The sequence below is a fragment of the Erpetoichthys calabaricus genome, chromosome 3, assembly GCF_900747795.2.
Source record: "Erpetoichthys calabaricus chromosome 3, fErpCal1.3, whole genome shotgun sequence".
NCBI classification, from domain to species: domain Eukaryota; kingdom Metazoa; phylum Chordata; class Cladistia; order Polypteriformes; family Polypteridae; genus Erpetoichthys; species Erpetoichthys calabaricus.
Genome location: NC_041396.2, coordinates 204,299,407 through 204,322,581, shown reverse-complemented (window position 1 = coordinate 204,322,581; position 23,175 = coordinate 204,299,407). Strand labels below are relative to the sequence as shown.

The window sequence follows — 23,175 nt, the reverse complement described above, 5'->3', positions numbered from 1 at the left end:
TAGAAACAAATATCAAATATGTCTTGACTTTTACTGGAGCAGCAGAACATCACTTCATGTCAGGTGTGCAGAGGCCCCTATCCTTCATATCACTCACTAAGAAACACAGAGGGTGATGATAACGGAACTTTATAAAACCAACCGAACCCAGTTCAGGATCACGAGAGGGTGGATTGTGTCCCTGCAAATGGTGCCAGTCCAACACAGTGCCCACATAGGTCCAATTTAGAGTGGCCAGTTAGACTAACATGCATGTCTTTGTGGATGTGGAAGGAAAACCAGACATGGCAACAGTGTGGAGACTCCCCACAGCCAACAACTCAGCGCAAGATTTAAATTCAGGATCCATGAGGCAGCTTCACCAAGCATCACTCCACCATGCTGTCAAGGTATGTATTCTAATATTTGTGTTTTAAAATGGCCAACAGGGGAGCCTAGGTGACTAAAATACATCATTAAATTTGATGTTGACCACATTAATGCTAAAATGAAAACAATATTGAGGAAACTCTGCATTTAAGTAAATTAGCTTGATGAGCAAAATGAGGAGCAAAAAACATTCCTTATGTTCTAATGTAGATTTGCATTTCTGTAATTTCTGTGGACCTGACCTAAGAGAGACACTGCTATGATGTCCATAGACATTAGAAATCCTCAAAGAAGATCCAGCAGAATTATTTCAACTTTAGTAAAGCACATACTCCAGGACACCAGTGGAAATTTAAGGGGTATTGCACTAGGGCCTGAAGCCAGGCAGCACGTCTTTATGCCATGAGTTGGAGGAATCTGGAACAAACTACTAAGCAATGCAGTTAAAGCAAAAACTTTGACAACCTCTGAGAAGAAGCTGGATGAGATATTGGGGACATCTTAGCTATTAGCTATACAAAGGAGCCTGATGGACGTTGTCAGGCTTGGACTGAAGCCATGTGGAGATGTTAGCCCCAGTGGAAGGAAGAGGAATTTAAGTAAGCACTGTATCGACAAGCCATCAGCCTTAAGGCCTCAAGGATTCTGAGGAATGATACTGGCATGGATCAGTCCCTTTAAGGGCCACCAACTGCCACTGTTGTCTCAGTTCTAGGGCCTTCCTGCAGTGGACTGGTGAACTCTCCAGAGTTGATTTCCTATTTGACTGCCAATCCTGCAATGAAAGGGTCAGGTTCAGGATATCAAGAATCAATGAAAAATATGGTATGGAGTTACCAGAAGTAGAGTCTTGTGAAAAGCTGACGAAGATCTCTGGGAGAAGAAAAAAATCAAAGCTTCTGTCAACACATGAAAAGGCAGCAGCACATGTAATGCTTAGAAGAAGCTGAAAGCAAAATAACTTATAACAGCAAGTGGTCTCATGTCAGACCTGCACAACCACAGCCACAAATGTGGGAGTGGACAGCTGCGATTGTACATGCAGTCACACAAGAGAGGGACTGATCCACAGTCAAGTAAATCATCGCAGACAGTTCCCATGTTCCTTCACGTTAGCAGACCCACATAATGTTCATGTGCTTTCCCAGAGGCTTGACAAATGACAGAGATGATGTCAGCTTATACTACAGGTATTGTTAAGTTTATTTTTAGAAGCTATTATTACAATATGACTTAAGGTACATAGGTATACAATTTGTACAAATGTTACCAACTTCACATTCAGGTTTGTGTTATAAAAAGCATGAGGACACTAACGCAAGCATACCAGTCTCCGGAGCGGATTGTGTTTGAAGAGTCTCTTGTTAGCTCATGCCCATATATGGTACTTAACAGAGAATGGAGCTGCCACCTTGGTACAACAGATTCTGCTTCACATTTTTAAAAATTTTCATTCAAATAAAATACAAAAATAATAATAAAAAAAAAAAGGTTGGCAGACAACACATATAAATTCATCTGGCCATTCTAGCAATAACTTAAGTTTAGGGACTTGCTGTTTGTAGACCTTAATGGACTGCCAGTCAAGTTGCAAATAAGCCATACTGTGACTATAGTCTAAACTGCAAGTCTGTCACCTCACAAGAAAGTCCACTGGGGGGAGCCATTTCACTACTCTGCACAGTTACCAACCTACAAAGGAGTCGGCCTGTCAACAAGCGCTGCTGGAGAAATTGGAGAGGCGCCACTCAGCGTTACTTAGACAGTAGCTAACATATGTCCTAAAAGACGTAGGTCTGAAAGTTAATTTTATACAGTTGACTTCACTGACATGTTACTTTTACTTCGATGCAGTTCAGGTTTGGTCCATAATGCTTGAGCTTTATCAAAGGTCAGATAAATGTGTATACACACACTCCTACACACACACACACACACACACACCCATGCACCACTTTTTGTTTGCTTTCATTTGATATATTTAACAGTCACATTCATTCACAAACAATCACACACATATAAATATACTTCTGTATATCTGTGAGCATGTACAGTATATACTATATATATTTAGTATATATATATATATATATATGAATCACTGGAGGCATGCCAATGATTACATTATACAGGCCTATTATTGGTGTACAGAATTATTAGTAATAATAATTCCTTACTACTATTACTACTTTGAAAGCAAGCAGCTACCTAACATCTACGGTTTTTGGAAATCAACATGGGTTGTAACGACAACCAGCAGAAAGTAACGGATCATTATTTGAAAATAACTTAGAAAGACAATAATTTAAAAACAGAAAAGCAGGATAGTCATTGCAAAAGCTGTCACTCCCTCTGCTGTGTTCAGGGTTCTAGTTTTGAAGCTGCTTTATTCTCCCCCATCCCACCCACCAGTAGGCGGCCGCTCTCCAATTTCCATGGACTTTTGCTTACTTGCAGTGCCGCATTTTTTTTTATGATGGCAGTCCAAGAATACTCTATACAACAGTTCAGGGACAAAGATAAAGAAAACCTTTACATTTTCACATTTGCACATAATTAATATAAATACAAAGGGATATACAAACAATATACATGGAAACACCGTCCTGTTTTGAAGGTTTCTCACACAAAGGCGAGCGTGACACACAGCCATCCCTGCTAACATATATGGGACTGGGGTGCTGGATTGAATGTGAAGCTCAGCCGACGTCAGGCATCACATTTAATGCAAGCTCTTCTGGCTAAAAGCATTGGAAACAATGTTAGATCTGCGCGCACAGTGGAGGATTGTGGGTAAGGCTCCCAGTCATGTCCATGGGGTTGTCTTTTGGTCAGGAAGGAAGCTGCACGTACATGGGTAGTGTTCTCCTCAGCCCCTCTTGTCTACACACACACCATCGGTGATCATTGTCAGTGCATTCAGACCTCAGTCTTTCATTTGCAGTTTCTGGTTTTTTAATCACAAGCAATTGGGATCTGCTTGCTTCGTATGCCTGTGGATGACAAGAAGGATAAATGTTAAAGTTTGTTAGTTTATGATATGGTGGCATGCGTGACGTGAATTCAAGGTTTATCTAAAATTAAAACTGTAACGGCAACAGTCTGTGAATTCTCACTGATTTACGTGCTGAGGGGTCCATGGAGTGCTGGCAGCCTTTGATGGTTTTGCTCTTCAGTGTTACATGACCAAGGCTATGTTCACACTACTTACGTTTTCATGTAAAAATGCAGACATTAGTCTCCATTTTCATCTTTCATCCACACTACCCTGGCGTTTTCAATATCCGAAAATTCACTCTTTAGAGCTGAATATCTCCGAAAATGCAACCTTGTCATTGTGACGTGGACGAGTGATAACACAGAAGTTTGGACATGCAGGCTCTAATCGCACTGATTTGTTTGTGCTTATTAGGTAGCCCTTCCCTGATTGGACGCTGTTTATTACAATATCTCACTCCCTGATTGGTCACACCTCATGGAAGAAAACCATTTTTTTTTTCCATCATAGTGGATAGAGAAGAGTTACTTTCAGTGGCACTTGTTGCTTACCAATATACATCTAAATTGTGTTTTGCACAGTTTGAATGCTGCATACATATGCAAAAAGCAAATAATTTACTGTTTGTTATAGTTTCCATACTGTTTCCATAGCCGGAGGTATTACCATTCTTTCACTGATTCTTCCACTGATGCATACGTGCCCAGTACAGACCAATGTCTACATCATGTGCATTTTCTGTTGTTTTACTATGGCCGTAGATGCTTTTGTAAAGAAATGTCAGAACACACATCATTTTTGTTTAAAAGCAGTTTTTAAATGAAAACATAGCCAAAGTAGTACACACTTTGGCATCCACCCTAAATGTTTTAATATTTTTAGTCAACTCGATTCGCATATACAACCATAATTTCCAAGAATGCATTCCCTTAAATCAGATAAAAAGGCACCTTAAGCATCTTACCCGGATTCAAAACAGGGAGCTAGTTATGGAAAGTAAGTCGGCAACCTTAAAAAAGTTTCAAGTGTGATTTGTTAAGAACTTGCAGACAGGTTGTGGGAGACCCGACTCAAGTCATGCATTAGGACACCTTAGACTGAAGGAACATAAACTGCATCTCCTGATAACGCAAGGGGTCTCAAACAAACAAGGCAATGGCCACATTAATGGTAATCTCCCACCAATCCTCTGGGCCAGGTCATTTGACTCATGAAATCAAACTTTTACAAAATAGCTAACATATGAAATGCCTAGCGTATGTAATACCTTTCCTATAAAAGTCTGTTGCAAGCAAATCACACTGAATACTTTTTAACTTAAAATATCAGGTTTTCAGTGTAATTCCGTGTATTGAGGGATAATAAGATGCTAGTGAGGGTAGACGATAAGCAGCCTGTGCATACACTTCGCAGCTGAAAGGCTACAGTCTGCTACTAAGATTTATTTCCATTTGAGTTTTTATTCTGATTTTACTCTGCTGATCTTCTGCTGCCTTTTCGGCCCTGAGGAACAGTGTGCAGAAATGCTGACTCATTAGCTCCTGGATAATTTCCATTTATGGAGAATGTGAAACAAGCGGCCAGTCATTTTTATTACACTGCAGGGAGAGCCCAGAGCAGGGCTGACGCAAAGGCTGTCATACACTGGGAGGCTTCTTCATATTTCATGGTTGCTAGAGCTGAAAGTCATGACATATTAAGTTTTTTAGGCCACCTCCACATCCCAAAGACTCAATCCGGGCAACACCACACAATGTGCGTTCGTTTTGTAATACAGCAGTGGCCCAGCAGGACAGGCCACAGTAGGAAGGCACCAGACACATACCAGCAATCTACCTCTGCCTTGGCTGTACTACCATTCACTGTTACCATTTTTCTACGGAAAAGTAAATAAGATTGTTCTGAGCTACAATTTGTACCATTCTTGTAATGTTTTACATCCTGACATGCACCACCTTGGAATTCATCATAAACACCCACCGCAGATGGACTTGAGTTATCTTAGCACTTAGCATACATCCTTTATCTTAACTCATTCTCTCCATTACAAGGTTATGGCCGCATCAGGCAGAAGGTAAGAATCAGCTTGTCATCTTGGGGATCACCACACTAACACTAGTGAGCCTAGCATTGGGTCATCAATTAAACACACTAATATATCTTTGGGAAGTGAGAGAAAAGCCAAACATTAGACTACTGATGGCACCACAGCGTGGGAGCAAATCCAATCCAGGTGCTGCCCAATGCTGAGCCTACAAACCGCCCGTAACACACATTTGGGAGGTCTCTTGTGTTTGGGCCTTCACAGATTATTGTTGTGCGCTCTCATGCTTTCTAAAGCCCCCACATCACAGTACAACTTGGAGAATCAAATGGTTTTTTTTGTGTCGAACTAACACCCAATAAAGGCTTAAAAGCAATACTGTACCATATAAAGTGGCAAATCTTTTATATCCATAATTTTTCATTTGAAATGGTAGTGGCTATCCATTTTATCTGCGTTTCACCTGCCTGCATTACCTCATATAATCAGGGTTCTACTGTACTATTATTCAATTTCTTTAATGTTTTCAATATACAAGAAGTCACCGTACCTGTGATTGGTGGCATGTCCATAGTTTGACATTTTGGGCAAATCATATCAACAGATGTTAGTTCTCAACAAAATGCATTTAACTGTCTAAGTCAGTGGTGCCGAACTCCAGGCCTGGAGGGCCGCAGTGGCTGCAGGTTTTCATTCTAACCCTTTTCTTAATCAGTGACCCGTTTTCACTGCTAATTCACTTCTTTCCCTTTCATTTTAATAGCCCTGTTTTTAAAGATTCAGTCCTCTGAATTTATTCCTTTCTTCATTAAAAGACAGCCAAACAGAAATGAGATGTGAAACGAGCCAACAGATGACCAGCTAAACTGGGATTTCAAGCTCCAACCAATCTCTTAATGAGAAGTCGATTCTTGCTGTTAATTAAACCCGTTATTTAATTCCATGGTTTGTTGCAGCTCTCATTCTGCCACAGCAGACATGTCCAAAAACTGTTGATTTTTCTGTTTTATCTAAGAACACGGTCAAAATGTTTTGGTGACCGAAGAGATCAACCTCCCCTTTCTTTATTTTCAGATATTGTGCGATGGCACAGGTGAGCTGGTCGTGTGGCGGCTCGTTTTGTGTCTCTTTATTGTTTGGCTGCTCATTAAGGAAAAAGTAACAACTAAGGGGCCTGAGTCAAGTTATGTAAAACTACAGCAAAAGAAGTTAATTAGAAGCAAAAAACTGATGAAGAAGAGGGTTAGAATGAAAACCTGCAGCCACTGCGGCCCTCCAGGACCAGAGTTCGACACCCATGGTCTAAATTGTACTGTGACGAGGGGCACTATACAGAATGCAACTAGTTAAATTGATATGAATAGTAGGTCAGTTTATCAAGTGTTATGCTTTGTAAAGTGCCTTGTGATGATACTCTCTAAAAAGAGCGATATAAAATAAAGGTTGACGTTTTCGACAATTATGTGACTATCTTTAGAAGAAATATCCATTTTATATGAGGCACTGCTTTGATTAGAGGCTAGATGAAAGAGTCTGAGTTTTTGAGCCAAAACTAATTGGGCCAAAATTCATTAATTTTCTGAGCTCAGTGTTCCCTGTCATAGGTCCTGTCTTGGAAAATCTGACACAAGGCAGGCCTCCACCTGGTAGACAGTGAATGGGCCAGAATTTAAAGCTGTGACACAGCAGCACCGCTGTGCTGCACCATTTGAAAGTATCGATCACAATGCAGTAAGTATTTCAGACGAACACTACAGTCACAAAACGCATTCCAGAGAAAAATCTGCCAATGTGAACTTCTGCCTTTTTTCTTATCCAAATTTTACAGAAGAAAAAAAACTGCCATTAATAACTTAAAAATAAAACAATATTTATCCCAATGCGTACATCTGTTGCACTTTCACGTATGAATTATGTGCATATTTTAAACATCCTATAGTCCTGGTGTGGGTTGCTGCAGGAAACAGCTGTGTTGGATCAGATGCAATGGAGTTTCATTCTTCTCAGCTGGACCGGCCTTCACGCTCGCTCGTTCTTGACATACAGATGTATGGCCTATTGGCAAGCAACATGAAGACAGCTTTCAGGTTATGTTCTCAGTGCTGAGCAAAAGCCAAACCAAACCCATGTGAATTTCTTTGATCCCACTGTTTCTTCTGCAATATTCTTATAATCGCATTGTTTGTACTCTCCAGACACGGCTGCTTCTGGTTCTGATCCAAGCCCTTTTTTTTTTTGTTTGTTTAATAATCGGTACAATTCTCTTGTGAAAACAGTCTTTGACAAATCTGCTTTTTATTTCTAATCAATGGCCTCAAAATCTTTTAAATAAATAAATAAAACATCTGCTCTTAGATGCACACTCACTGACTAAAGAAAAGTTAGCAGGACTGATTTATTACATTTAATGTCAAGCAATCAATTTCTGATGCAGACATTCTCAGGAATATCAACTGCAGCTCTTTTTGCTTGCTGCCAGTTATTTTGAAAGAGACTGGTGGCTCCATAAAGAAAATATTCACTGATGATCCTGATTTTTCATGAATGGGCCAGGAGAGCGTCTCTTATTTAATCAGCTTTTAAATGGCCTTTTTCCTTCAAGGCATTTTGGCATTGAGCAATTATTCATTAATCAGCACCAGTATAAGTCTAATTACATAACTGATAAGTGCCAATCAGTTGGCTGCCAGTCTTTGTTAATGTATGTAATGAAAGATATGGACAATGTAGCAATGCTGCCTTTCACTTCACTCCGACCCTTTTCTTTTGTTCAATCAGCAATGTAAGTTTGGCCAATATGATCAATTTTACTGCAGACGAGGGTGGTGCAGTGATTAGTGCAACTGTTCCATGCTTCCGGAGTCCTGGGCTCAAACACCAGTCCAGTCGCTGCCTGAACGGAGTTTGCATATTCTAACTGGGTCTCTATTTGTACGCCAGTTTTCCCCTCTCATACTGGTGATTTTCCCTAGCAGACAGCCCAAGATTTTACACACACCCCATCCAGTCCTCCTATCTGGAAGGTTTTAGAGGACCACAAACATAACTGAAGCAGGGTGTCAGCTTGGTGATAAAAGAGGCACTTGCCTCTACTCTGGCAATGTTATTTAGGTGTTTATACTACACATTCTGTATATAAGTCTTAAATTTGTCCCGTTCCAAACAGCATGGGCCAATTTGTTTTTTTTATTATTCTGTTTCACTGTCCATAGTTTCTTCTAGGGTCTGTTTACTATGTGACGGAGTTATAGCGGATAATGTGGAGATCACTGAGACAATAATATAGCGTTGTTAGGGTAAAAATTGAAACTCTTGACAGCTTTAACATATAACCTGTTGCGTATCTTGTATTAAACAATGCTGATTGTCATTACAAACTTTTGGCTGTATTTTAATTTTTTTTTAAATTTTCTTAATCAAATTCAGGACCAACTGGGAAGAACCAATACAAAGCAGGACAGAGCAGAAGGAGGGAGCAACCCCCAGACAGAACTCAGTCCAGCAGAGAACACACTCAAGTATACATTTATCACTCATATCAGGCCAACACACTGAATATCCAAGGTGTGAGCCTCTAGAGACGCAAAGAAAAACCCTGCCGTCAACACTAGGAAAACGCTCAAACCCCTACGGTGACAACACCCTGGCTGAGAACTAACCACAGCACCACCATACTACCTAAACAACTGCTAGCATATACATCCATCTTCATGTGTAAAAAGCAAGCATTTAAAACGTGTTGATGTCACATTGATATTTAGAGAAGGAAAGGCAACACCTCTTTAAATTTGTTCATTGCCGTATTGACCTCATCTCAATCAAATCTCTATTCAGGCTACCCATAAGGTCCGCGGTGTAAATCTGGGCACATTTAAGCAAGTTCATGTTTGAGCTTCAACTCCTTCCTCATTCCGCTTACCCAATATGGCAGTGTAACGGTAACACACAGGTTTGGAAGGCGACATCTCCCATTACCACAAGGCAGGAGAATTGTCTTGATTTGAATATGGCTAATAAACTGACAGTTTACTGAACAGACATTCTATTGTGTTTACGCTCTTCTACCATTGATCAAGCTTTTGTAAGTTAATTTCTCCATAGCACACTACCAAGAAAAGCGCCTCCTTGAAGAAGGCACATGAGTGGTCCTGGTCTAACAGAAGCCATACTGCCAGATACACTGGTATGGTACTTTAGTGATTTACTGCTCAGACAGCACTGCATATATGTATGATTTTCCATTTTAACATCTGCGGTCATGTTCTGTATTATCACTACTGGATGATTTACATAAGCTTTACTTTACTGGACCACCTTATTGTAAGTATTCTACATATTGTCCAAACCAGGGCTCAACCTATGACCTTTTACATGGTTCAATCAAAATCTGGCTAGGCTGCCTGCAACAGGGTTTCAAGACGCATACACACACATGTAAACACTTCCAAATTTTCCTTATCAAATCTAAAAACTGTGTCTACAGAATTTGTATTCACCATCAATGAATATACAGGCAATGTAAATCTTTCTCCATACAAATCTGTTACATTCAATAATGCCATTTAAGCTGCGACTTTGTTGACTTCTGTATGAAGCACCGTGTGGTAGCTCCCACAGTAACAGCACTAATAAGGCTACGTTCACGCTATCTCCATCCAAAGTAGCATTTTCATATTGTTTAAGAAAGTTTGTCCGTTCATACTAACACGACCAAAAACACACATAACGTAGACATTTGCCAACACTGGGCACATACACATCGGTGGAAAAATCCTTGTAGGGATGGTAATGCCTCCAGCCATGAGATTCATCACACAAAACTGAAGTGACCAGTAAATGATTTGCCTTTTGTGCGTGTAAGAAGCATTTAAACTGTACAAAACACAATATGGAGACATACAGGTTCCAGGTAAGCAAGACAACAAGCCCCAAGGAAAGCAGCTTCTCTACGTCTGCTATGTCGGAATATGGTTTTATTCTGTGAAGGGTAATCAATCAGGGAATGAGACGTTGTAATAAGCGGGATCCAATCAGAAGAGGGCTACATAATGAGAGCAAATCAAAGCATGATTAGAGTCTGCACTTTTAAAAGTCCACATTTTCAGCCATCCACATTGCAATGCCAAGCCGGCATTTTCAGAAGCATACAGGTTTTTGTCTATGTTTGTGGAGGTTGAAAATACTGGGATAGTGTCAACAAAACAAAGACCAATGTTTGTGTTTTTAAATGAAAACGCAGCAGTGTGGACGTAGCCCGAGTGGCACTTGGGTGACACAGTGATTAGTGCTGCTGGTGCACAGATCACGGGTTCAGTTGTGCCCAGTTGTTGTTCATGTGGCTTTGGCACATTCTCCCTCAGCCTGCGTGGGAATTCTTCTGGGAGTGTGAGTGAGTGGGACCTGTGTCTAGCTCTCTGTTTAGGGCTTTGCACCCTGTACTTCCAGGAAAGGCTCCAGCTTCCATCTAACCCTAAATCTGATTAAGCAGTTAAATAAGAATGAAGATGACTGACAGATTACAAATTAGAACACAAATAACGTTTTCTAGAATCACTGAGTCTAATTTTCCATTATCTTTACACTGACCTGACACTTTTTTTATGCAGTAAATTACAGTTCTTACTTAATTACAAGTTTTAGTTTTGACCGTGACCAACTATATATATGATATGCTAAATATTAAATATTCAAAGCCTCTTTAACAGTTCCGCCCCTTGACAGTATCACTGCTTGACAGATTTATCATTTTTTAAAATTCTATGCCAATGTTCCTGTGATGTAAGATTTCATTACAAGAACTACGGGTACTAACAGAAACTACAGGCTAATTTGTTCATACCTGACAAACCCCCAGAACCAACCATCCACTCATTTCACATTATTTGCCTGAAAAGTGAGTCTACTCAACACAAGCTCTTTCTTACATGTAAGAAAAGGAGCAACCACTTACAGTAATATCCTTTGCTACAAGTCAGAGCCGAGTGGTACAGCAATGCTGTGTGCCTGGCCTGGCTAAAAGAAGCTTTTCTTCAGCTCAGCCAGTTAGTTGCTTACCTTTGTGGTCTGTGAAGTGGCTGAGATTGCAGATGTTGTGTTTAATCCTATTGAGAATCAAGCTGTACGGCTAATCAGAACAATGCTGATCGTGAGTTTGATATCATACCTCATAAACAGCTTTGCAAGTAATGCAGTTTTCTTTGACAACCTGTGCCATGATGGAAATTTCTATCCCCGCCATATCGGCTGGCTCACCTTGTTCCACAATTCATGTACTTAACACGTTTACACTACACATTTGTGCAAACTAAATGTACAGAAACCATAAAGTATTCTATTACGGTCTGTACCTGAGCTTTACAATTTAAATAAAATATTAAATGGGGCAGAATACAAAATCTTCATTGGCATTTCACATGATGATGCTTGCACAGCAAAAGACTTTTCACTTTTGATGCTCTTCTTGTGGACTTTGGAAGAAGAGAGGACCTTTAAGCTATCTTACAAAGGGGTGACACTAATATTTTTGTGGCAGTAAAAGGGTTCTGTCAGCCATTTTAGTCAACTTTGTACAATTTACTAAATGTGATTTTATGGCGCTTGAGTCTCTGTAAACTGACTCCATGCATAAGTGAATTCATGCTTATACGGGTATCCAGGAACCTAACCTCTGCCAAATTTGACATCTTTTCAATGCAACCTATATACAATGTAGTATACTATATTTAACTTGTAGTAAACGTCTAGGAGAATCCAAACCATAACAGTGGCATACCTTTTCTGATTTCATGATGTCACTATCTGTTGTACAGCATTTTGACAACGGTGCTCAGCCACTGCATCCGAACTGGGTTCTGATTTTGCCAAATCTTTCTCCTCCTCTTCTTCAGCTTCTTGGATTCTCTCCACCTCAGATTCTTTTCCTACTGTGACTTGTGGTAGAGTTTCATTACTCTGTGTACTTTCTGCTTCTTGTGTCTGAATTAGTACACCTTTAGCTTTTGATGTTTGCTCTCTCTCATTTTCCTCCTTCATTTCCATCTGATTCTTTTCTGTTCCTGCTGTTGTCTGAGATTCCGCCACGTCGTGAACATCATCACTACATGTTTTCTCTGGATCTGTACTCAACTGCTGATCTTTTTCCTTCAATTCTGAAAGCCCTTCTGAAGCCAAGATTTTACTCTTCAGAACATCTACTGAGGTATTCTTTTCGATTTCATTTTTGAGGGTCAACTCATGACTATCCTTCTCCTGTGCATCAACATGTGGTTTGTCAGCAGCTACACATTCCACTGTTTCTGGCTCCTGGTCGCCCTCCACTTGATGTTCAAGTCTCTCTATATCTTCTTTCTCTTTTGCCTTATCATTCACAATCTCTTCTGCATATGGCTCACTTTCTCCTTCTTGTACCATCAATTCTTGACTCTCTGCATCTTTTGAGATTATTTCCTTATCAACTGTATCTAGTAATGCAACAGTTTCCGCTGGTGTAAATTTTACCTCACTTTCAATTTCTGTTATGGTTTCATGCTGGGACTGAACATCATCTGATATTTCATCATGGCTTGTTGACTGACTAACTACTTCTTCACCCTTTTTACCTTCTTCCACTAACCTTTCACATTGCACTTCTTCTTGATTTTCAACAGGAATTCCTTTAACTTCTTCATTCATTTCCACTGCTCTGTGACACACATCCATCTCAGGCTTATGCATTTCCTGTGGCTGTACTTCCTCAGATAAATGAACAAGACTGTCATCTATATCATCATGAACTTGTTCTTGGTCCCCAGAGTAGCTCTCAGGTTCAGTTATGAATTCTTTGCTTTCTTCTTGCTCCATGGCTCCCTGAGTTTCAGAATCTTCTAACTGCACAATTTTGATATCTTTTGTTTCACCAATGAGCTCTTCTACTTGACCTTCTTGACAAACTGTGTCTGCTTCAGCATTTTGGCTGCAACTTTCATCAGCTTCCTGAATCACTTTTCTGCTTGGATCCACCTCCACGTCCTCTTGGACTTTCACTTCAACATCGTCTTTTATTTTACTTGAAATTCCTGCTGCATCAGGTTCACTTTCTTTGATTGTATCTTCAGGGCTTGTTAAATGTCTGTGCTCTGCCATCTCAATTAGTGTTTCTTGATTTTCTGTTGTAACATGAATTTCTTCCTCCAGCACAGATTCATCTGTTGGTTTAACTATGACAAATGGCTCTTCACTTTTACTTTTAACCTGAACAGGTTCTTCCTGATGGACATCAGACCCAAGCTTTATCACTACTAAGTCGTCCATGCTTTCTGTGACTTGTTCAGGTCCATCGGTTGGTATCACTTCTGTACCTTCCAGTTCAGGCTTTGCCTCTGATTCAGTACAATCTTTCTTTTCATGACATTCGGTCACTCTTTCTGTAAAACTTTCAACAACATTCTGAATTATATTTTCAGCTATGATTTTACTCTGTTTCTCAATTGCTAATGTCTGTATATTACACTCCTGTAGCTCTGTTGGAGCTGTAGAGACTGTTGCTGCTTCTATGTCCTCTTGCTTCTCATCCAATATTTCTTTAGAGCAGACTGGTGCTGTATATGTCATGATCACAACATCTTCTCCCATCTCTTTTTGAACTACTTCTTCAAGTACAATGCCTGTTGCAGCTTCAAGTTCTGGTCCTACTACTACAGCTGTGGTTTCAGAGACTTCGTGTTCATCTTTGCATGGTGGGACAACTTCATGTTTCATCTGCTCAGCATAGGCATTTACTAGTGCAGTTGAGACAACTTCTTCTGCGGTTATCGCTATCACTTCAGACTGTAATGTTTCTAATAGTGGTTCAATCTCATTAGCAGTTTCTTTCACAACCTGTTCTTCTACCTCAGCTACAGTTACAGGAAACACAGTTTCCTGTGTCTCCAAGCTTTCCAGCACTTCAACCTCATTAATTAAGGTAATTTCTTCCTGTGGTACAGACTGGGTAATTTCTTCAACTGGGGCCTGGCAAGTATCTGCAACCTCTTTGACTTCCACAAGTTCCTGCACCCTTTCTTCTGTTGGTGAGGTTTCACTAACAGTTATATGATGGGTACAGACAACATCTTCAACAGCTGACACAGCAGGTCCTTCTTCTTCTACATTTGGAGTGTCTGTGATTACTTCTCCCAAAGAAACTACACTCTCTGTCTGCACTTCAATGAACTCACTCTTTTGCACTACCTCTTCTTCTAAAATCTTTTCAGATATTCCCTCATCTTTCTTCTCTTCAGACATTTCTTCTGGCTTCAACAGAGTAGGGGTTTCTTCTGACAAACATTTTAAGGATTGTACAAATTCTTCTTTCTTCACTGTGGACTGTGCTTCAGTTCGTTCCTCCATTACTGGGGCATGTAGTATCTCTGCAATAACATCATCCTTGACTGTAGGTTCAAAAGTCTCAATTACTTCTTCATTCAGTTCACAGATATTAGGTTTATCTTCTGTTTTTCCTTGCATTCCCATTAATATTTCAGAAATTTCTGTTGTCTGGATTGATTTATCGACTACTTCTGTCTCTATTCTTTCTTCAGCAGCTAACTCTGAAGAAACTGCTTCCATCACCACAGTAATTACTTCAACTGTGGTTTTTGCAAGCCGTGTTTCAGACACTTCAAGGTCTTCCGTGGACAGATCAGTTGACCACGAAACTGCCTTTGCTTCTCTGTGCATCAATTCTTGAGTTGTATCACTTTCAACTGCTGATTCCACAAGTTGTGTTGAAGTTACAACCACAGCTGTTTCTTCTAAAGGAGCAGTCTCTGTGGCTGAGAGTACAACAGAAGTAAGTTTCATCTTTTCAGCAGCTTCCTGCAATACTTCATCTGTTTGTTTCACTTCACAAACATTTATTTCTGGAACAGGGGTTACATTGCCTGATGTTGCAGATGACTCGCTTAGCTGGGACACTGCTGACACCATTTCAGTCTCTTCTGCAATTATTTCTTCAGGTGCTTGATCTAATGCAGTAACTGCTTCCGATGTCAACTCAACTATATCTTCAGCAATGGTGTCTTCTTGATTATTCTGCTTTGACATCTCTACTGGTGTTTTAGTGATCACAGCAGATTCTTCTTCAGCTATATCACTTAGCTGCTGACGTCTGCTTAAATTCTCAGCTTTTTGATCAACTACCAGTTCCATAACTTTAGCTGATATCCACGATGGTGATCTTTCATCAACATCCAATATATTCCTCTCAGGAAGTTCAGTAGTATCTCCATCTATTGCAGTAATTTCACTTGCTTTCTCCACTATCACCTTAGGTTCCATTTCCACAGCTGCTTCCTGAACTTGCTGAATTACAACATCATTTACCAGATCAGTCTCATGCTTTACTTCTTTCATAGTGGTGTCCTTCACTAGCTCAACTTGCTCGGTCTCTGTGGCATCATACTCTGATAATGGGACTACTGCTGGGGTATCAGAGTCTTCTCCATTTTCTGATTCTCCTGGGATTTTGTGTGCGTCCTCTCCTAGGCCTGGTTCAGGTTTACCATCAGACTTTTTCTTCCTGCGCCCTGGTATTAATTTCTTTAATGAAAATGAAGACTCCTCTTTTGCAATTTCACTATCAGAAGGAATTTGTTCATGTGTGGAATTTACTGCAGAGTCTTCTAGCTTATCTTCTAACTTGGCTTTTCTTCTTGGTGTTACCAGTCTTTTAAATGATTCCCATGTAGACACCCCTTCCCCGTCAGAAGGACTTCCACCTTGTTCTGGAGATGATCCACCTGCTTCATTGTCTGCTTCATGGGAGCTTGTTATAGGAGATTCTGCAATTGTATCCTTACCCTTTACAGATTCCTCTGTGTTTTGAGTTTCCTCCGCTACTTTTGGTGACTCCTCATCCGAATCTGATGTTTTCCTGCCTCTCTTTTTAGATGAACCGACACAAATAAGAGCTTCCCAAGAGACTGAGGTGTCAACTTTCTTTTTGGGTTCTTCTGTGCTTCGCTCCAGTTTCTGTTCCTCCTCACTTGCTTTAGGCTCTTCATGTTTTTCAGCAGATGCAGAACTGTCTGTTGAAGACAAAGTTGCACCTTTTACCTTTTCATTTGGCTCATCTTCTTTGTCACTCTCAGAAGGTCTTTTTACACGCTTTTTTGGTGTGACTAGTTTTTTGAAAGAAGCCCATGGAGTGATGCCATCCTTCTTTCTCTCTCCATCAGAAGTAGCACCTTCTCCGTCTCCTTCAGGCCCAGTCATCTCTGTTATAACAGTTTCAGCCACAACTTGTTCTGTACATTCTTCCGGGGATGATGGCAAGCTATCCACTTTCTGACCCTCAGCTGATTCTGAAGATGATTGCAGCTGATCAAAACCATTTTCAGATGAATGTGCAACCTTCCCCTCTTCTTCTTTTTTAGTTTTTTGCTTTTTTCCCGATAGTTTTTTAAGACCAGTACCTGTAAAAAGCTTTTTCAGGGGACTACCCTGAAGTTTGGCTTTTTCCTGAGAGTTTAACAGATTGTGTTCGGCAGTTACAACTTGCTGTTTGATTTCGGTACTGTCTTCCACACCTGACTCCTCCAGAATAAGATTCTCATCTAATGCATCTTGTGTCAACTCTGGTTCAGGTTCAGTTTTGTCCATGGGTTTTTCAGACTGAATCTCCTCTTTCACAGTTTTTTCACCTTCAGATTCTGAAGCTTCTACTTCAGTTTTTGCTTCTTCTTCAGTTTTTACCTCTACAACATGATCAACTGTGGATTCTCCTGAATCAGCACTTGGGTCTTCTATTTTCACTTCCACTTCAAGTGCAACTTTCAGGTCAGCATTATCCTCTAAAATTTGGTGCTCTGGAACTACAACTTTTGGTTCGTCTGAAATAACTTCTCCAATTTCCTTTACATCTCCTTCCACTGATGCTTCTGTGTCTTGCACCTGTTCACTCAACTTTTCTCCACTAGTTTCTTCTGGACTTTCACATTCTACTACAGGGGATTTTTTTTCATCATTTTCTTTCTTTTCCTCTTCAAGCTTAACAGGCTGATCTTCTTCTTTTGACTTTTTAAAACTTGTTCTTTTTCTTAAAGTTGAAAATAGTCCTTGGGTGAAAAACCTTTTAAGGGGAGATTGTGTCTCTTGAAGCACTGGACTAGTTGGAGATTCATCTGGCTTTTCTGGTTCTTTACTTATTTCTGGACTGTCTACTACTTCAACTGGACTTTCACTGGCTTCTCCATTAACTTTTTCAGCTAGGACTTCAGTAGTGGTATCTATTTCTGTCTTTGTTTCTTCAAGATCTTCTTCTAGTATTGTACTGGGTTTTTCAGTTTTTTCTGGTTCTGCAACAGGTGCCTCGGACTTTGATTCCTTCTCTGCTTCTGAGCTGCTGGCATCCTCATCTTCTTTTTTAACAGTCAACAACTGAACTGGATCAGGCTTCTCATTCTTATCTTTCTTCAGTGTAAACTTAAAGCCCACAAATTTGAAGACCTTTTTAAATCCCACTTCAGTGGTTTGTTGTTCTGCTGCCTTTTCCTCCTCTCCAAGTTTTTCGTCCACTGGCGAACCTTCACTTGCAGATGGTGAAGCATCTTCTATTAACTTTTCTCCATTTATGTGAGGAGTATCTTCCTCCTGCACAGTTTCCATTTTCTCCACTGCTTCTTCTTTCTGTGCCACTGCAGCAGGGTCACCTTGACCAACTGTAATGAAGGCAAATAAAGATATTGATTAGTTTAGACTTACAGATTCTGTATTTGGTGCTGTTTGTCTAGAAACAGCTACAGTTTATATGCCTGAATCACAAGAATATTAATACTTATCTAAGCCAAGTAAAAGCTAATACATGTCTAAGGAAGACAACTGTTTAAATGACAAGCTAACACAAAATATATTACTCAGTTGTATCATTTTTCTTTCAGTACACATTCAAGTGATGTCAAAGGCCTGCAGAATCTTGCCTATACTTCCTTAGAAGGCTGGTGTCCTTCAACATCTGCAATAAGATGCTCCAGATGTTCTATCAGACGGTTGTGGCGAGCGCCCTCTTCTACGCAGTGGTGTGCTGGGGAGGCAGCATAAAGAAGAGGGACGCCTCACGCCTGGACAAACTGGTGAGGAAGGCAGGCTCTATTGTAGGCATGGAGCTGGACAGTTTGACATCTGTGGCAGAGCGACGGGCGCTGAGCAGGCTCCTATCAATTATGGAGAATCCACTGCATCCACTAAACAGTGTCATCTCCAGACAGAGGAGCAGCTTCAGCGACAGACTGCTGTCACTGTCCTGCTCCACTGACAGACTGAGGAGATCGTTCCTCCCCCAAACTATGCGACTCTTCAATTCCACCCAGGGGGGTAAACGTTAACATTATTCAAAGTTATTATCTGTTTTTACCTGCATTTTTATTACTCTTTAATTCAATATTTTTTTTTTTTTGTATCAATATGCTGCTGCTGGAGTATGTGAATTTCCCCTTGGGATTAATAAGGTATCTATCTATCTATCTATCTATCTATCTATCTATCTATCTATCTATCTATCTATCTATCTATCTATCTATCTATCTATCTATCTATCTATCTATCTAATTGAAATCACTTTAGCGCTGTGGGGTATACAGAAAATATATTGTAGTGATTTACTTTTTAGTTATATTGTACTACAATAGAAACTCTCTCTCTCGATAGAGATTCATTTGCAGTACAGATATAACCTAAGGTGGTCAGTTTTTTTTTAAATACTGTATATATAGAGACATACAGAAGTATGTTGTTATTGTGTCATTTTTCTGGCACTGGTAGCTTCTGGGATATGAATAAACACCAATCATTGTTCACTATGAAACTGGGAAATGCATTTTGAATGGAGATGCAAGACTTCTGAAAATAGTGCATATAAATAACTGTGGATCATTAAGACAAACTAACATTACTACATTGAAGGGGGGACACTACAAGGATGCAGTCCCCTCTACATCAAATATTTAAGGTCTTGGAAGTGACCTTGTTAAGAGTTACAGATTACTGTATATTAGCAAAACTGTCTTTTATCTTTGGTCCCTGCATAGATGGCAAGGGCAGCACAGTTTAGAGATTTGCAGCTCCTCTGCAGCCTTTTAATTATGTGCCCTGCAGAACCATCATTTCAGGCTGAAACAAAGTAACTTCATGAAGTGATTTAATCTTAATGTAAACTGCAGTATATTTTCAGAAAGTGGAGTTCATTTGAATCAGAAAATCACATAACACAAGAGTCTAACATATGCAAACAATTCTTTTATCACTGTTTTTATTTATAATGATTCAATGCACTATATTACACATAACTTAATTTATGGACTTATTTGTTTTGATTTCTTTGTATGAGTGGATTACGTGGGTTGTTACCAACATCTGGTGTAAATTTCATGTCAACAGCCCCATTAGAAATACATTTACTGAGAAAAACATTTTGTCACGTTCAATACTTATTTTCCCCGCTGTAATTACTTGCAGCTCAGTGGAAATAGCCTACTGAAAAGCAAATTGATAACAACTAAGTCAGTGTTCTATTTAAACCAATTTATGTTAACTTAGATATGCCTTAGAATATTCATCCATCCATCCATCCATTTTCTAACCCACTATATCCTAACACAGGGTCACGGGGGTCTGCTGGAGCCAATCCCAGCCAACACAGGGTGCAAGGCAGGAACCAATCCCGGGCAGGGTGCCAACCCACCACAGGACACACACACACACCAAGCTCACACTAGGGACAATTTAGGATCACCAATGCACCTGACCTGCATGTCTTTGGACTGTGGGAGGAAACCGGAGCACCCGGAGGAAACCCACGCAGACACGGGGAGAACATCCAAACTCCACGCAGGGAGGACCCGGGCAGGTAACCCACGTCTCCTTACTGCGAGGCAGCAGCGCTACCACTGTGCCACCATGTAATAATCATATTCTAATTATATTATTTCTGAAATTTGTGTAAAGAGTTTCTTCTTGAAATCCATCCATCCATTATCCAACCCGCCATATCCTAACTACAGGGTCACGAGGGTCTGCTGGAGCCAATCCCAGCCAACACCGGGCGCAAGGCAGGAAACAAACCCCGGGCAGGGCGCCATTCCACCACAGGGCACACACACACACACACACACACACACCACACACACACTAGGGACAATTTAGAATCGGCAATGCACCTAACCTGCATGTCTTTGGACTGTGGGAGGAAACCCGAGTACCCGGAGGAAACCCACGCAGACATGGGGAGAACATGCAAACTCCACACAGGGAGGACCCGGGAAGCAAACCCAGGTCTCCTAACTGCAAGGCAGCAGCACTACCCACTGCACCACTGTGCTGCCCCTTCTTGAAATCACTTTTCTAAAATGAATTGTGATAATGATCATGTACCCAGGTTAGTACCTGGGTGAAGAAAAGGCGCATTATCACCTGGTTCAAGAGCAAGTGTGATGGGGCTTTAATTTTTTGCACAGCATACTCAAGGGAGATATCAACCACAAACTCCTGCTAATGTTACAGTTTGGTGTGGGTGACTAACACAGTTCAGTTGTAAATGAATAACCTAGCCAAGCTGCTCTTTTAGTTAATGATACTAGGAGAAAACATATTATGCAAACTTTATCAAAGGACAGTAGATATAAGATTTGTAAGGAAAAGTACCTTATCAAATGACCATAAAGATGGAAACAGCAGGGAAGCCAATGGTCTTTGAAAAGATATAATAACTCACTGATACAGATGTACCTGTAGAAAGATGTTTAGCTGGACAAAAGTGTGATGGAAGATGAGGGAAAGTGTATGTGCAATGTTCAGATAGTGTAGATAGGTCTCGTCCAAGTTAGACAAGTTTTGGTGTCTTCTGTGATTAGTTCTATGCATTGTGTTATTCACAATTCCACCGTCCCTTTTTGTGAGACGTATGAACTTCATAAAGCAAAATATTATAGATTTGTACATACTTTTCTGAAAAAAATGTTAATACCCATTAATGATCATTGTAACATGCTTTTCCTTGAGACGTTCACAAGAACTCCTGCTGAACATAAAGTACATCAACAATATCATTATTTTTGACTTTCTTTTTGATAAGTGTTCACATTCCAAAATAGTAACCTAAAGCCTGTTGTAACTCAGCCACTTAGCTTCACAAAGCAGTTACGGGCCCACAAGCTCTCTTTAACGTGGTCTCTCTGAAGGCATTTTATTCTTTGCCAGCGAGTTCTGCGCAATAGCACTGCTTATTCTTCAGTAAGCAAAATGACTCCAAATACTGATACTGATACTGATTCAATACTCTACAAAATGGTCTGAATAGAGACAAGAGTTTTATGACCAGATATGTGGACTAACAGACTGATTGACTAGCTGACTACATCAGAGGCCTATCTTACAGACAATGCACTTCAAAAAAAACTTTCTCTAGTGATGGTTATCTTATCTTTACATTTTATTAGTTCATTGTTCTCTTCTTTCAGGGTTAATTCATCTAAGGTTTATTAATTTGCTAACATTTGAATAAAAAGGTTGTTAAGATGAAAGAAAAAAATCACTTTGCTGTCCCAATATAAGCTAGAGTATTTTTCAGTTTCTTTGTTACACCTTGCCTGATGAAGAGGCCTCAGCTGCCTCGAAAGCTTGCATTTGTAATCTATTTAGTTAGCCAATAAAAGGGGTCATTTCACCCTACTTTTTCCTGTATAAATCTATGGCCAACACGGTACAACATTGTACTGCTCCAAATACTGACAAACACAACAACATTCTGACAAAAACATTTGTGTTATTGCTTAAGTAAAACATTACTAAATTATATATACAGTATATGATCACAAATGACTACAAAGCCCTATTTTCAGCAGCCATTATTCCAGTGTCTTAATGGTATGTTCTCTTAGCTCATTCTTAAATTGTAGTTGGTTCTTTGAGAAAATTCTGTAATTGTGTTAGCACAGCTGAAACATGTTATTCTGTTCCACAAACTGAGACAACTGTCTTTTCTTGGGTTGCAAGGTACTGGCATTCCTAAAATTCAATTCTGGGTTCATAAATGGCCAAAAGTAAACAGTAAACCTAAGGTGTTCAAACTGCAAAATTATTTATTAAACAGAAATGTGTTAAATAAATCCTTCCTTATTTAATGAAACCCTTTGAAAATGAAAAACAACTAACAATTTTCTTGTGCTGACTAGTAACCTTCTACTAAATATGCTCTTCTTATGATGAAGTGACACTTTCATAGCCACAACAGTGTGCATGACTGTATATTACTTTAGCGAAAAAGCTGAAACAAACTCAAGACACTCATCTTCTGCTATGGTAGAACTCAGAAGTATGGTACATAATCTGAATGGTAAACACAGATAACGTGTGTGTTTTGCAAGTCAAGATGGCATAAAGTGTCAATTATCATTACCTCAAACAATCAAGACACGCAGACCAAGTTAAGGTTACGTTTACATTTGTTTGTCTGATTGGCTGGACATTGCTTTAGTCAAAATCTCATTTCATATAAATGTAATGAATTATTATTATTATTTCTATAACCATAGTCTCATTGTGGATGAAATTTAAGCAATAGCTGCTCTCTGCCAGTATGAATAGAGACAAGCCAAAAGCCTTTGATTGTCATCCAAAAGTCAGCTGTCAACAGGTGCACAATTACAACATAGATACATTTTTGAACGATCAATCGACAATTTATTGCAAAAAACATTTTACAAAAGAGTTAACATCACCGTTCATGTTTTCTACAGTCATAACTGGTAATTTA

The 23,175-nt window shown here is 39.8% G+C and overlaps 1 protein-coding gene across 2 annotated transcripts in view; it reads right to left on the bottom strand.

Moving 5' to 3' along the window:
- Window positions 1-1,548: 1,548 nt before the first annotated feature.
- Window positions 1,549-23,175, bottom strand: part of akap12b (A kinase (PRKA) anchor protein 12b) — a 153,341-nt gene continuing 131,714 nt past the window's right edge. For both annotated transcript variants that reach the window (XM_028797692.2, XM_028797694.2), the window contains 2 exons: window positions 12,184-18,088; window positions 1,549-3,362 (listed from right to left, as the gene is read on the bottom strand). In XM_028797692.2, the coding sequence (XP_028653525.1) occupies window positions 12,195-18,088 (5,894 nt within the window). In that variant the 3' untranslated portion in view covers window positions 1,549-3,362; window positions 12,184-12,194. The remainder of the gene's footprint in view (window positions 3,363-12,183; window positions 18,089-23,175) is intronic.